Genomic DNA, 15693 nt, shown 5'->3' on the forward strand with positions numbered 1-15693 from the left:
TGGAAGGGACTGGAAAGGAAGGAACACCTGGAATCCAGCAAGCCTGATGGCTGTGTGTGATGGTGGAGAAGAGCAGCAGCAGTGTGAGCAAGGGCTGGTGTGGCTGGTGCTCCCTCTCCCTGCCCTGTGCCATGGGTCTCATCCTGGACAGGACATTACAGGGGTGCTGTGGGGAGCAGGAGGAGCAGGAGCTGAGCCCCTCCCAGCACGGAGCAGGCACGTGGAGCAGAACTGGGGGCTTTGACATGTGCAGCCCAGCTGGGAAGAGGAAAATGACTCAACACCAGTCCAGATGTTTGGGCTGCTTTTTGCGGGGGTGATGTGCATCGGGGATGCTCTGGGAAGAGCAGGGTTGTCACATCCACAGGGAATCTGATGGTGGGCCAGAATGAAGGCCAGATCTGACAGTCCCTGAGTCTGTGCATGAGAGGGATAGCTCAGCAGGAGAAGAAAGATGAGGGGAAAAGTTAGAGGCAACTCAAAATGGTGATGGGCTATGGATAACTGGGGGAAAGCCACCTCTGCCAAGGAATATTTACTCATTTATACTGCCAAAAAAAAAAAAAATCACAAAGGGCTGCCAAACTTCCAACTTGTCAGGAGTTCTCAATTTTCAGACTGAGCTTGGAGTCAGAGGGAAGCCTTGGGGCTGCTTCCCTTTCCAGCCCTGCAGCAGGATGCTCTGCTCTGGTCAATGAGCTGCTAAGCTGACCTGGAGACATGTGACTGGCAGTCCTATCACTTCACTCTGTAAAAGTCCAGTCCACCCTCAGATGGTCGGTTCTCCTGGCATATTCTTTCTTGGAGTGTGTGTGTGAAGTTTTCTCCCTTGAGAAGCAGACACTCTCCAAGTATAACTCCTTGGGTACTTAAGAGAAAGAGAGCTGCCCACCTGGTGTGGTGAGTTACATCAATCTCTGATTAATATTTGTTCCTTTTTGCTTGCTTTAGTGTAATTTCTTTGATATAATTGCTTTGATATAATTAGAATATAGTGTATATACTATACTATACTATACTATACTATACTATACTAAGTGGTTTTGGCTTTTATACTGTGTAGTAAATACTTCTGATTAAGATCTTTCATCTAATAATTTATCGTAATAAATAACTCATTTTACACAAATACAGCTGCTTTGCAGTCTTTCATCCTATGAGACAAAGTTTCTTAAACCATTGAGAATCTGAGGCTATGACTGGATCCAGCCTCGCCAGGGCTGCTCTCTGAGGAGGAGTCCAGGGGTCCTCTCTGCATGCCGTGACTCAACAGCAGGGCTTCTCTAACAAACTTTGTCTGAAGCTCCCACTCCCACCCGTGACAAGCTGTGCAGAGGCCCTGGGAAACGCCGCCTGTGCTGGGAGCAAGCGTTTCCTGGTGACAGCAGAGCAGTGATCCGAGCGGGCAGAGAGAGCCCTTCTCACAAGAGGCACTGCCACAGGAGGAGCAGGGAAAACCTGGCCAAAGGGAGCTACACCTGGAGATGGGGCTCCACAGTCAGTGGGATCAGACAGGGGTCATTTCACAGGGACCGTAGCTGATGAGCTGTGTAAGTCTCTGGGGACAGGAAGACTCCTCAGGAAGCTCCTTGGCTATGCCAGGAACTTGTCCCAGCTGGGAGCAGCCTGTTGGACAGAGAATGCCTGACCCAGCATGAGAACAAGTAGTGAACGGTCAAGTAGTTGATATTAAATGACTTTTGAGAATCCTTTGTGATTTAAAGTCGATAATAATTTCTGCCCTATGACAATCCTGTTCTGTTTGGTACTTGCAATAATGCAAGGGGTGAAAGCCCAGGCGTTCCTTTGTTCTGGGTCCCTTCTGAGGCACCAGCTCAGGCTATCATTCTGCTACTGGTTATTGCACCAAGATTAAATTATTTTAAAGACTGGGACATTTAAGCCTCTGTGATGGGAAACCTGGGACTGAGTCAGTGAGAGGAACTGGTCTGACTGGGGGAATGTGGAGGGTGCAGCTGCAGCTCAGGTGGTGCAGGTGTGACTGCCAGAGTGGCTCCAGGATGCTCAGACAGGGAAGTTTTTCTACCACAGACAGACAGACACAGAGACACACACATGGACGCAGGGACATGCACACGCAGGATGGGTCATTTCAGGTGCCTGGAGCAGCCTGTTCTAGTGGTAGGTGTTCCTGACCATGGCAGGGGGTGGAACGAGATGAAATCCCCAGGGATTTCTTTGTCTGGGTCCCTCTTTTGAGGCACGAGATGCTGTGATTGATCTGTGCCAATAAATCCGATGGATACCAGTGCCTAGTGCCAAAGCTCCCTTTAATATTCCCCCATGGCAGGACTCCCCGTGCAGCTGCCCAGGCACAAATCGTTTGTTAACTTCAGTTTAGAGGAGGAAAAGTGCTGTTCCCTCTCTTGGAACTGTGATGCTGTCAGTGTTTGGGTAGTTTCTCTGCAGTTGCCATCATGGTGCCTCAGCACCACAGGAGTGAGACTCTGGAAATGCCCAACACCAACACTGATCCCACGGCTCCCTACATTCCCCAGCCCTGAGCTAGGGTCAAGTTCTTGAGGTCAGGGCGTGCTGATCTCTGTGCTGGGGGTGGCTGGCTCCTAGGAATGCCTGGCAGTGAGTAACATGTCCGACATTCCAACCTGTGGTTTTAGTTTCACTTGATTGCTCCATTCCAGTTCTCCCCCAGGAATGACGATGTCAGGTCTCAGTGATGCTGAGGTGGGACATCCCTGCATGCCTGGGCTCCCTCCCATCCTCAGGCACACATTATCCCCGACTAATTATCAGGAATAATTAAGAGCCCTCTCTCCAGGTTATCTGCAGATGCAGCAGATCCAGGTCAGCTGATCTTCCCCTCCTCAGTGGGTTCATTGTCCATCTCACGTTCTGGAAAGCATTCATGGATAATAAAGGTTAATGGATAATGGATAAAGGATAATCTTCCTCGGCTGCCTCAGCCCTATCCTACCCTGTCAAAAGGAGCCTGCAGCACCCCACAGCACTGCTCTGCCCATCCCCAGACCGGGGAGGGGGATTAACCCTCCAATAACTGTGAAAATGATCCAGCTTAGAGCAGGCAGGTCAGAGCAGCCCCATGGGACTGCAAGGGCACAGAGTCCAGAGCACAAGAAGCAGCTGAGGGAGCTGGGAAGGGGCTGGAACCCCAGGAGAGGCTGAGGGAGCTGGGAAAGGGGCTGAGCCTGGGGAAAAGGAGGCTCAGGGGGGACCTTGTGGCTCTGCACAACTCCCTGACAGGAGGGGACAGCCAGGGGGGGATTTGGGATCTGCTCCCAGGGAACAGGGAAAGGACAAGGGGAAATGGCCTCAGGCTGGGCCAGGGCAGGCTCAGATTGGATATTGGGAACAATTCCTTCATGGAAAGGACTGTCCTGCCCTGGCACAGCTGTCCAGGGCAGGGGTGGATTCCTCATCCCTAGGGGAGTTTAAAAGCCCTGTGGTTGTGGCACTAGGGGACAGGGGTCACTGGTGGCCTGGGCAGTGCTGGGGGAACGGTCAGGAATACTCGATGGTGTCAGGGGACTTTTCCAGTCTTAATTATTCTGTGATTCTAGGAGTTGTAGGAAGACTCTCACAGTCATTTTCTGTATAAAACTCCTTCTCATGGCTAGGAGGACAATGATGCTTCCAAGATTGGTAAATCTTAGAAAGTCACCAGCAGGAATCTCTCCTTCCCCTTGCACCCCATGGGCTGAGAGGGGCCAGAGCCATCATTGCCCAGGGATGATCCCAGGATGGGACACAGAACTTTCCAAGTGGAGACAGCGGAGGGACAATACAGAAAGACTGAGCCCTTCTTAGTTTTCAGTTCCCTCCTGCCCAAGAATTACTGTCATGGCTCTGGATCTCCACCTTCTGCTGACAATGGGAATGCCATCCCAGAGAAACAATTTCCCAGGGATTCTGCTCATGATGGGATTTGCTGCCCCAGAGCAGGAATGAGAGCCTGGCTATGAAGTGCCAGAATGGCTGGTGGTGAGCAGGGATCCCATTGATCCTAAACTGATAAAAGTGAGCGCAGAGGAGGTCCTGGAGCTGCTCCAGGGCTGGAGCTTCTCTGCTCTGGAGCCAGGCTGGGAGAGCTGGGGGTGCTCACCTGGAGAGGAGAAGGATCCAGGGAGAGCTCCGAGCCCCTGGCAGGGCCTGAAGGGGCTCCAGGAGAGCTGGAGAGGGACTGGGGACAAGGCATGGAGGGACAGGACACAGGGAATGGCTCCCACTGCCACAGGGCAGGGCTGGATGGGATACTGGGAATTAGGAATTGTTCCCTGGCAGGGTGGGCAGGCCCTGGAATTCCACAGGGTGGAATTCCCAGAGCAGCTGTGGCTGCCCCTGCATCCCTGGCAGTGCCCAAGGCCAGGTTGGACATTGGGGCTGGAGCAGCCTGGGACAGTGGGAGGTGTCCCTGCCATGGCAGGGCTGGCACTGGGTGGGATTTGAGGTCTTTTTTCACTGAAACCATCCTGGGATTTGATATTTTCTCACACATTTTTTATCCATCACCAGCAGTGGAGCTGCACTAACAGAATGACCGTGCTCTGACCCTCTCCCACACCAACCCCCCAATGAGCTGTTGAAGAACCCAGGCACAGACAGACAGACAGAGCCACTGGTGCTCACCCGATGATGGCACTGAAGATGTCAAGAGCACTTGAGGACAAAAGACTTGGTCCCAACCTCACCATTAATGAGCTCCCATGACAGTTATGGCACGGACTGGGGCCGGACACCCCCCTCTGCCTAGCCCCAAATCCTGACCTTTCTGCACCAAAGTATCTGCACAAAACTATGACCAGAACCGCTCAAATCTCTGGGGAGGTGCCAGTACCCCAGACCCTGGAGCCTGTTCTACCATCCATAGCCCTGGGACCTCCCACCACCCCCATCCTGCCCCTTCCAGGGCACAGTGGTAGGCACAGTACCCCCGACACCCTGGCAGGCCAGGAAACAGCCCTGAAGTGGAAGAATGGGGTTACCCATGGCCAAGTAAACAGCAGAGGGTGAAAGCACCCCCAGAGGAGGATTCAGCAGCAGTGTGGTCCTGTAGGGCCTCCCGGGCAGGTAACCCCGCACCAGCTCCAGCCCTCCACCACCTGGGGGGATGGGGCGCGCTGGAGGCTGCTTCAGCACACCAGGACATGACCACAGCACCTGGCAGGACCCAGCACCTCTCCTTGGAACACGAGTCCATCCCCATCACACCACAACCAAAACAGCTGGACGTGCCCAAACCCCCACCCTGCTGTGATGCTGTTCGGGCCGCCATGGGACCATGGTGCCATGGTGACACTTGGCAGCCACTGGGACCCCTCCCCACAAGGTCCTCCCCCCCCTCCCACCCCGCGGGCGAGGGATGGACCCGGAGCCACGGGTACAAAACCCGGTGCCGCATCTTTATTGTGGGGGGCAGTGGGGGGGCCGGGGGCCGTGGGGCAGCGTGGGAGGCCAGGGCATCCGGGGTGGGCGGCGTGGGGCAGGAGTGTGTGACCGTGGGACAGCGAGGGCTGGGGGGTGCTGATAAATAACGGGGTGGGGATGGGGGTCCCGGCAGGGCGTGGGGACCCCCCGGCCTGGCTGTGCCCCCGCGGGGGACCCGGCGGTTCTAGGGCTCGTTGGAGTCGTAGAGCAGGGCGGCGCTGAACACGGTGAGGGGCTCGTCGGGTGCGTGGGCCAGGCGCCCCGACACCAGGTCCACACACAGGGTCTCGCCGGCCGCCAGCGGCAGCAGGAGGCTGAAGACGCCAAGGGCACCGGGGCTGGGGGCCTGCGCGGCCACGGGCCCCTTCTCCAGCCCCTCGGGCTGGAACCCAGCCGAGTCCAGGCGGGCGATGCCATGGCCGGAGCGGGACAGGACGGCCTCCAGCGCCTCGCCCCGGTGCCCCGTCAGCACCGCGCTCACCAGGTACCGCCCGGACACCGGCACCGTGAACGTGCCTAGGACACGAACAGGGGATCAGGGACCTGCAGGGACCCCTGGTGCCCACAGAGCCGGATGTCCTGCAGCACCCCAAGGTCAGTGGGCCATCCCGTGACAGGCACGACACCATCCGAGAACCCCTGGCCACCAGCACGCGCGGCATCATGTTCCCCCTGTGACTCCGCAGCCCCCGCAGCTCCTACTGCAACATCCATTACCCCAAAACCACCGCGGAGCCCCCAGCGCACCCTCGTCCTGGCTCTCACCTGTCTCGGGATCGTAGGCACCGCCGTCGTTGAGCAGTACCTGATCGAAGAGGACGGTGCCTGGCTCCGTGCGCTGGGTGCTCAGGGCAGCCGAGAAAGCGATGCGGGGCACCGAGCCCGGCTCCCCGACCTCGCCTGGGCACGGTGTCAGGATGAGGCACACCTGTGCCCACTTCCCTCACCCCTCTGCCACCCTGGTACCCTCTGCAGCCCAGCAGCCCCTGACTCCCAAGCCCAGCAGCCACACCCCATGACCCCTCCATACTCACCCCTTTAGTGTCTGCTCCCCTCCACATCCCCACCATGCCCCCCTGCTCCCCAGCCACCCAGTGCCTTCCCATGCCAGCTCAGACTGCTCCCTGCTCCCATTGAAAGCCCCCAGCCCGCAGCCCCTCCCAGATCCCCACATGACTCCCGCCCTCCATGGTCCTCCCTGTGCCCCAAGCCCCCAGACTGGGGTCTTACCAGCCTTACCTCTCTCTCCAGGCAGCCCTGCAGGAAAGATGAGGAGGGGCTGCTGCAGGGCCAGCTTGGGGCAGGACCCCAAGGGACGAGGTCCGGCCACAGCTGAGTGGTCGGGGCACACGGAGGGGGGCTGAGCCTTACCGGGGGGACCCATGGGACCCTGTTCTCCATCCTTGCCAGGGGGCCCAGTGGGGCCAGGCGGGCCTGTCTCGCCCATGGGGCCGGCAGGTCCAGGGGGGCCAGGGGGGCCTGGAGGGAGGAGGGCGTTAGAGCCACCCCATGGCCGGTGCTGCCATGTGCGATGTCCCCTTTTCCCCACACAGTGCAGCCCCACAGCCGGGATCCTCCTGTGGCCTTGTGCCCCCACAGCACAGCATCACCCAGCCGAGCCCCTGCCTCCCCACACCCACTGCAGCACTCCCTGCTTATCCGCGTCCCCACATTCCCGCGTCCCCACACCGCCACCACCGTTCCCGCAGCCCCACGGGCCCACCATGTCCCCCTGTCCCGAAACACCTGGGATGCTCTGAACCCCCGCAGCCCCCCCGCAGCCCCACAAGCCCCTAGTCTCCTCCCCACACAGTTCTCCTTATGCCCGCAGCCCCGCGTCCCCTGCAACGCCCCATGTCCCCACCACGTCCCCGCAGGCCCGCGTCCCCCCGCGTCCCCGCACCGTGTCGCTCCAGCTGTGCCAGGCGGTGCAGCTCCCCGCGCAGGTGCCCCAGGCTGGCGTTGAGGGCGCCCAGCCGGGGCGGCAGCTCCAGCGCCTTGTCCAGCAGGGCGGCCTGGCCGCGGGCCGTGGCGTTCAGGTCCCGCACGGCGCCCCACAGCCCGGCAACGTGCCGGCCCAGCCCCTCGCGGACGCCCCGCAGCCCCCCGGCCACCGCCTCCAGCTGCTCGCAGACCCCCTCCAGCTTGGCCACGCGTGGCTCCAGCCCTGCGGGGCAGCCCCCGGCCCGCGACAGCTCCCTCGCCAGCGCCTCCAGCCGCTCCTCGCTCTCGGCCTGTCGCGCCGCCGAGGCTGCCGCCGTCTGGTCCAGCTCGGCCAGCACGCGGTCGGTGACGGCGCTCAGCTGGCGCTGCCGGGCGTCCTGCTCCTCCAGCTCGTCCTGCAGCCCCTCCACCGTGGCATTGAGCCCGCTCAGGGCCACCAGCGCTGCTGCCAGCTCCCCCCGCAGCACCCGCAGCTCCGAGGGTGACGTGCCCCCAAAGACGCCGAACCCCTCCAGCGGTGCATCCAGCTCCCCTGGCTCTGTGGGGCCGGGCGGGAGGTGCTCCGGCTCCCGGGGGAGCGGCGAGCAGGGCCGGGAGCAGGGGTCACCGCTCAGGTCCCCCAGAGCCGCCTCCAGCCGCCCTGTCCGGTTGCGGAGCTGCTCCAGCTCCTCGGCCAGCGCCTCCCCCCGCGCCCCCAGCAGCCCGCCCAGGGTCCCGGTCAGCCCGTCCTCCCAGAGACCTTCGGTGTCCTCCGGCTGCCGGGGGTGGGGGCCGAGCACCCCGTCCTGCCCCGGGCACGGGTGGCCGCAGCGGGCCAGCAGCCCCTCGAGCTGGTCCAGGCGGGCGCCGCGCCGTGCCCCACTCTCCGCCAGCCCCTCCACCGCCCGGCTGAGGTTGGCCAGGTGCCCCGGCAGCCCGGCCGGCCGCCCCTCGGGCTCGGAGGGCCACGGGCCGGCCCGCGAAGCGTTCAGCCGCCCCTCCAGCTCAGCCAGCCGCCGCGCCAGCACCGGTCCCTGCCCCGGCCCCGCTGCCGGCACCGGCAGCCCCTCCAGCCGCCGCTCTAGCTCGGCCAGGCGACGGAGCACGTCCGGGGACGGGGGAGCCGCAGGGGCGGGGGCCAGGCGACTGCTCAGGCTGCTGATGTGCCGCTGCACCGACTCCACTGCATCCCTGTTGCGCTGGTCCACCGAGCCCACCAGCTTCTCCAGCGCCCGCATTCGCTCCCGGTCCTCGGCCGCCTGCCGCCGCAGCCCCTCGGTGCCGGTCGTGCACGCAGCGCACATCTCCTGCAGCCGCTGCTCCAGCTCGTACAGCGCCGCCGTTCCCGGGCCCCCCGGGCCGTCCCGGCCGCCCTCGGCGCGGCGCAGGCGGGTCTCCAGCTCCTCCAGGCGCCGCTGAAGGTGGCTCAGCGCCTCCCGCACTTCGGCGGGGGCGGCCGCGTCAGCCGGCTGCTCGCCCCCGGGCTGCCCCTCCACAGCCTCCCGGGCCGGCTCCTGCCCGGCCCTCAGCTCCTCTAGCTGCTCGCTCAGCCGCCGCACCTGCTCCTCCAGCCGTCGCACCTTCTCCGTGTCTCCGCCGCCTGCCACGCACCACCAGGGTCACGGTCACGGTCGCGGTCGCGGCCACAACGCTTTCCCCCACCAGCGTGTTCCCCACCACCGCATCCCCCGCCCCTCTACTACCTTCACCCCCCAGGCCACTGAGGGGGTTGCCGAAGCCAGAGAGCGTGGGGCGGCCGGGCCGGGGCGGGGGACGGCCGGTGGGCTGGGGGGATGCTGGGGAAGGCCCCTCGCTGCAGTCCGGACCCGAGTATCCCTGGCAGCAGCGCCAGGCCAGCTCCGACACCGTTCGCTGGGACACCTTGTAGCGGGGCCGCAGGAAGCTGCGGTACCTGCAGGAGGAGGGGGACTGGGGCTGGGGGATGCCTGGAGGGGTGTGGGGCTGCCCCAGAGAACCAAAGCCAGCACAGGCTGCAGCCCGACCCAGAAGCGCCGGAGTCCTGCCCAGTGGCCGGCGGCTGGGGGGCTGCCCCTGCCCAGCCCTGTCACCAGCGTCACCCCAACACCAGCGTCATCCCAGCACTGGTCCAGAGAGCCGCGCGGTGCCCCAGGGTTTTGGCTGCACGTCATGGGGGGGGGGGGACAGTGGCCGGTCACTCTCCGGCACTACAGTGAGGTCACTGACTCTTGCGTAAAAGTAAACATGACCCCAGGGTGGGTAAACACCAGTGGCGGCGGCGCGGCCGCGGCTCGCCCTGACTCTGTTGCTGGCCCCTCCAGAACACCCCAAATCCGTCCAGAGCACTCCGGCCCCATCCCGGCCCCACTTACGCCAGGACACGGGGGCACTGGAGCTGTCCCCAGGCGCAGGGCTGATAGTCTGGCTTGATGAAGCTCTCGACGCCATCCTCCACCACGCAGCTCACGCTGCGTGTCACCACGTAGGCACACCAATTCCTGCCAGAGGGAAGGGCTCAGGGCACACACCCGGGATGCGCTGGCACAGGGCATCGCCCCGGCACACACCAGGCATTGACCTGCCATGGACTGAGCACGACACACGCTGGGCATCATCGGAGCACACGCCGCGCGTTCTCCTGGCATACACCGGGCATCATCCCGACACAGAGCAGCCACTGGCACTGCCCTAGCATCACTCCAGCCCACAGCAGGCATTGTCCCGGCACACACCAGGTGCTGTCCTGGTGTAGAGCAGGCACCAGGGATCACCCTGGCAGAGACACAGCAACACCCCCTGTCCCAGGCCTTCTTTGACACCCACCAGCTCCCCAGGCACACCCCGGATCCCCCAGCACACTCCGGCCCCTCTGGCCACACCCCGGATCCCCTGGCGCAGTCCAGCGCTCGCCCAACCAGCCCCACCGGTAGCACCGTCACGGCCCAATGCGGCGGGTTAAGGGGCCGGATCTTGCCCCACCACAGCCTCTCAACCATGCCTGGCGAGCGTCCAGAAACGGCTGCAGCCCCCAGCCACGCGGCTGCCCTCGGGAGCCCTGCAGGGACGGGGCTCTGCCAGGAGGAGGGTTCCCACACCCCGTCACACCGTGCTGCGCATCCTGCTCTGCCTGGCCCAGGATGCTGCCCCGTCACTGACCCCGTGTTCCCTGCCCCCTCTGTGCCGCTGGGGCAGGAGCAGCTGGGGCAGCCACACACTGGGTCCGCAGCCCAGAGCCACAGGCTGTGGGGACCCCAGCCCCCCCGCGTGGGACTCCAGCCTGGCCCCGTTGCAGGGACCCCGTCGCAGCCTTATATGGTCCGGACCCGGAGACCGGGCCCCGCTCGGGCCCCCCAGCCCCACTGAGCATCCCCCGGGGAGCGGCCCCCGGCCCTGTGTCCCCGCCGCGGGGCCCCGGTGAGGCGGCCGGTTCCCGTCAGCCCGGCTGGTTCCCCTCAGGCCCCGGCTGGATTCCAGCTCCTCCCCGGGGGCCGCCGGGAATTCCTGCGCCGACCGACGGCCCCCTCGTCTCCCCCCATCCCAGCCCTGAACCCGCGAGGTCCTGGGACCCCCGGGCTGCCCTGGAGTCCCACCGCCCGCACGGGGGCTGTCCCCATCCCAGGCGTGTGATGGGACCAGAGGTCCCCTGAAAGGGCGGGATATGGGGACACCCCCTTGCTCCCCGAGCCGCGGGGATGGAGCGCTGCACACGCCGACCCGTGGAGAGCCCACGCTGAGCCCTCAAAGCCGCAGCTCAAGGCTCCACCGTGTCCGTGCCCCACCACCGGAGCCGGAGGCGCCCCTCCCCAGGGACCCCACGCTGCGGCCAGGTCCTGCCATCCCCCCGGGGCCACCACCGCGGGGCCGGGGCAGCCCCAGTCCTGCGGCCGCGCTGCTGCGGCGCCAATGCGTCCACGGTGAATTTGTTGTGATCCCAATCCAGCGTGGGGCCGCCCCCAGCCCTGCTCCCCCTCAACGCCCCGACCCACAGACACGGGATGCCCCACGCTACGGGACAAGACGGGGACAGGGCAGGTCCGGGCCCCTCTCCGGCTCTCCGGCAGCGCTGACCCGCGCGTGGATGCCGAGGAAGGACCGGCTCGGAATCCTCTGCCCCGCTGCACCGGCGGCCCCGACCCTCCACGTGCGCCCACTGCCCACTCGTCCCGGGTCCGGGGGTGACGCCCCCGCTTAGGGGACCCGCCGCCCCTCCCGCCGCCCCCCGGGCTGGACGTGGCACGTGCCGGTGCCTGCCCGGCGCCGGGGCTCCCGTGGCATCGGGGTGGAGGCTGCCAGCCCGTGTCCCCGGTGCGTCCCGGTGCTCTTGGCTCCTACCTGTGCCGGCTGGCGGCCCGACCACCGCCGTGGGCCGCGGCCGGGCCGGGGGCGAGCGGGGCGGCCCCGCCGGTATAGAGGCTATACCGGGGGGGAAAGTTGGCGGCCAGGGCCTGTGCGGCCAGAAGGCACGGCCAGAGCCAGGGTGTCATGCTGGGCCGGGGCGGCTCCGCTCGGCTCGGTCAGCCTGGTCCGGCGCGGCTCAGGACCGCATGTGGCGTCCCGTCGCGGCTCCGCAGCTCTGGGCGGCTCGGCACGGCTCGGCTCGGCTCTGCCCTCCCCCAGGCCGCCTCTCGGCCAGCCCCTCGCCACCAGAGCCGCCCCGCCGCCGCTGCCCGCCGGCGGGGTCCCCGGGGCCCCCCGCTTCCTGCCCGCCGCGGCCCCCGCCCCAGCCGCGCCGGGCACCGCGGCCCCCGCCGGCCCCGCCGCCGCCACATCTGCTCCTCGTTAGGCCGGGCCGGGGCTGGGGCAGCCAGAGAGGCCGGGCAGGGGGCCAGGGCGAGGGCGGCCAGCGAGGCGGCCTGGGCTACCTCTGCGGCACCGGCACGCCGCGGCCATCGGTCCCCCGCGGCCGCCGCTCCGCCCCCGGCACCGGCTCCGGCACCGGCTTCGCACTGTGCCCCGCGTCTCCCCGACCGCCGGTGCGCTCGAGCTGGGCGCAGCAGCGACAGGTCGCAGCACCAGCACCGCATCCAGCAGTGCCACGTCCCTGCCGCCCGTGCCCCTCTCTGTGCCGGATGACACGTCCCGGTGCCAGAACCGAGCCGGGAGCTGCCCTGCGCCCCCGGCCCCACCCTGACACCGTGCTGGGGACAATAGGGGCACTGGAGCTCCGGCGGTCACACCGCGGCCACCCCGAGCCGCCGTGGCCCTGAGCCCACGGTGATGCCATGGCTTCCCCGGACCATGCGGTGACGTCACGGCCTCACGGTGACATCACGTCTTGGCCTCGGCCCCATGGTGACGTCAGAACGCGGGAACCCCCCGCCCTCGGGGAGCCGCGAGTGTGGGTTAAGCACAAACAGCTGCCGGCAGCTGGAGGGGGAAGGGGGATATGGGGGAGGGAGGCACCGGGGAGGGGGACGCGGAGCTGAGGGGCCCTTGGCCGGGCTTGGCCAGGTCCTCGCCGTAGCCGCTCCCAAGGAGGGATGGTGTCGCCTCCTCTGTGCTCTCAGAGGCTGTGGGGAGCAGTGGGGGGCCATGGGGGTCTGCGGGGGGGGGCGAGGCTTTGCCGTGCCCCAGAGGACTCCAGACCGCGCTGGGGCTCTGCGGCCGAGCGTGGGGAACAGCTGGTGGGGCACAGGGACGGGGACCGCGGTGGGGGCAGGACCCCGGGGGGACTCACTGCTGGAACCCCTCGACTGGAGACCATCAATACATCCCAATACATCCCAATACATCCCAGCCACCCCAGCGAGTCCCAGCGCATCCCAGTATGTTCCGGCGTGCCTCCCTACACCCCAATATACTCCAGTACAGCCCAGCACCTCCCCGTAGGTCTCAGCAAAGCCCAGTACAGCCCGTCCCGCTAAAGCCCCGCGGCGTCGACCGCTGTCATCAGCTGTAACGAGCTGTCACTAGGGTCATTAGCGCTAATTAGCCGCGGCCGCCCCGGGGCCGCTCGGCCCCGCCCCGCCCTCGCACCGCGCCTTGTATGGAGAAGGAACCGGCGGCGGCCGCCAGGGGGCGGAGCGCGAGGGGCGCTCCCAGGACGGGGGTGGCCCCGCCCAAGACGATGACGTCATCACACGGGCCAGGCGACTCCCGGCGTGCCCCGCGGGCGGAAGTGGCGCGTGCAGGGAGACGTGTCGGAGCGGCGGGCCCGGAACGGGAGCCGGGGCACCGGGGGAGCCAGGCAGGAGCGGGAGCCGCGGGGCACCGGGGGAGCCAGGTAGGAGCGGGAACTGGGGGAACCAGGCAGGAGCGCTGAGGGGCCTTCAGTGGGTCCTGCCAGCGGCGGGGCCCTCGGCCGGTCCCTGCAGGATGTTACCGTTTGTTTCCCCATCCCCGGTAGGATGATCACGGACGTGCAGCTCGCCATCTTCGCCAACATGCTCGGCGTCTCACTCTTCCTCCTCGTTGTCCTCTACCACTATGTGGCCGTCAACAACCCCAAGAAGCAGGAGTGACGGAGCCCCGGTGAAGCCTCCACCGCGATGGTCTCGCAGCGGCGCCACTCCCGCCGCCCCTCGCTCCCTCCCGCGGGGCTGCCCCACGATCCCTCGGCGGAGCCCCGAGAGGCGCGAGGCCGAGCTTCTTCCAAACCAGCTTTAACAGAAACACGATGATACACGACAAAACCGAGTGGCGTCATAAACTCCCCGTCGGCCCGCGCCGCTCCTCCGGGCCCGTGGGGAGGAGCGGGGTTGGGGCGGGAGCACGGGAGTGCCTCAGCAGGGCCGGGTGGGGGCTCAGCGCAGGAGGAGAGGAGCTGTCGGCAGGAGCTGGGTAAGGTGGGATCGGTGTTCGGGTGCTGTGGTGGAGGACAGCGGCGTGGGCAGGGACAGGGGGCCCCCAAGGACAGTGCTTTTGCCCAGGTGCTGCCGCCACGGGGCAGAGCAGGGCCGGAAGACCTCTGCCCGTGCTGTAGTTGCATGGTACTGTGGGGCTGTAACTGGGGGTACAGGCCTCTGCCCCAGCACAGGAAGAGTCCCTCGGTGCTCAGCACCCTCACGGGGGGCACGGGGCCCTCGAGGCAGAGCCCTGTGGGACAGAGACCAGTGTCAGTGGGGCACAATGCTCCTGGTGACCCCAGCTCCTCCCCCACAGCCCCCTGCCTGGGGGTGTCTGGTCACCCAGCTCTCCCTGCCTGGCAGGGGCTTGCTCCGGGCTCCCACTGCCTGACTGTCAACAAGGGCTCTGAGATGACCCCACACTGCAGCTGGCAGCAGCACCTACCCAGGCCTTTCTGGGGCTCTCCGGGCATTCAGCTTCATTGGGAGCACCTGTGGGGGCAGGAAGAGGATCAGTGCCAGTGCTTTGTCCCTGGGGTTTCCCCCTCTTTTGGGGAAAGGTATGTGGGACAGAAATATCTGTCCACTGGACTCCCAGTCTTTAGGGTGGCCCCCTACAAAGGGCCCACCCAGCAGAGCCATGGGGCAGCCCCTTCCCTGGGCACAGGCCTTGCTGCACCCCCAGGTCCCTCTGATACCTGCAGAGGTGCCACAGGCTGGAGCTCTCCCACACCTCGCTGGGCCTCTCGTGGTCTGTGGCCAGTGCTCAGCGCTGCTCGGGTGCCCTTGGGCAGGGTCCCTGTGTGACAGAGGAGACACAGCTCAGCCTGTGTTGGTGAGGGGCTCCGTGCCATGGTGGAGTCACCAGCTGCGCATCATGGGGCACACTGGCACAGCCTCTTGCCATGGTACCTTGCAGTGGGCACACACCAAGTGCCCCTCCCTGCCAGCTTTGCCAGGACCAGGCCCCTCTGCACAGCCCAACACCGAGGGGTCGCCCTGGGAGTGGCAGGAGGATGTGATGGGCACAGAGCTCAATCCCAGCTTGTGCTGCCATTGCAACAGGTTCTGCCCTGGCTGTGCTGTGCGCTTCTGTGCATCGCTGGCTTAGTTTCCCAGGGCACTGGTATGACCATGCTGGCCAGGCTTAGGCAGGAGTGAGGAACTGGGAGCACAGCCATGCCCTCTGAACCAGGGCAGGTCCTGGAGCATAGAGCATCTGCTCAGCCAGGGGAGCTGGGGGGAAAAAGAAAGACGTTTGGGGGCCTGGCTGCAGTGGACAGCACTGAAGGAACACACCTGCATTGCCTCAGTTTTGCTCCCAGTTTCTGCTCACCTAGTTAAAGTCCAGTTTTCTCCCCATTCCACTGAAGAAGTGAGGTGAGGGGGGCACACTCCCCACTGGGGTGAAGCCAGGGCCAGACTGCAGAAAATGGGACCCTGCAAGCAGGGTCTGCTGGGCAGGATGGGACACAGCCCCTGCTGCCAGTGGAGGTCCTGGCAAGGGGCAGCTGGCTTCACCCAGACTAATACAGCACAACCTGGGGACCAACCTCAGCCAGCCAAGGCCAACAGCAGCTGA

At 65.2% G+C, this 15693-nt stretch overlaps 2 protein-coding genes across 2 annotated transcripts; one reads left to right on the forward strand and one right to left on the reverse strand.

The window, feature by feature from the left end:
• Window positions 1–5608: 5608 nt before the first annotated feature.
• EMILIN1 (elastin microfibril interfacer 1) lies at window positions 5609–11810 on the reverse strand. The gene is made up of 8 exons (XM_062488336.1): window positions 11659–11810; window positions 9699–9824; window positions 9051–9259; window positions 7328–8947; window positions 6796–6903; window positions 6664–6681; window positions 6190–6324; window positions 5609–5940 (listed from the first exon to the last, which is right to left on the reverse strand). Exons 1-8 carry the CDS (start codon window positions 11808–11810, stop codon window positions 5609–5611), a joined length of 2700 nt encoding a protein of 899 aa, XP_062344320.1.
• Window positions 11811–13438: 1628 nt separating this feature from the next.
• Window positions 13439–13970, forward strand: OST4 (oligosaccharyltransferase complex subunit 4, non-catalytic). Its single transcript, XM_062489562.1, has 2 exons — window positions 13439–13549; window positions 13673–13970. Exon 2 carries the CDS (start codon window positions 13674–13676, stop codon window positions 13785–13787), a length of 114 nt encoding a protein of 37 aa, XP_062345546.1. The 5' UTR covers window positions 13439–13549; window position 13673; the 3' UTR covers window positions 13788–13970.
• Window positions 13971–15693: the final 1723 nt, after the last annotated feature.

Source organism: Cinclus cinclus, chromosome 3 (assembly GCF_963662255.1).
Source record: "Cinclus cinclus chromosome 3, bCinCin1.1, whole genome shotgun sequence".
Classification (NCBI taxonomy): domain Eukaryota; kingdom Metazoa; phylum Chordata; class Aves; order Passeriformes; family Cinclidae; genus Cinclus; species Cinclus cinclus.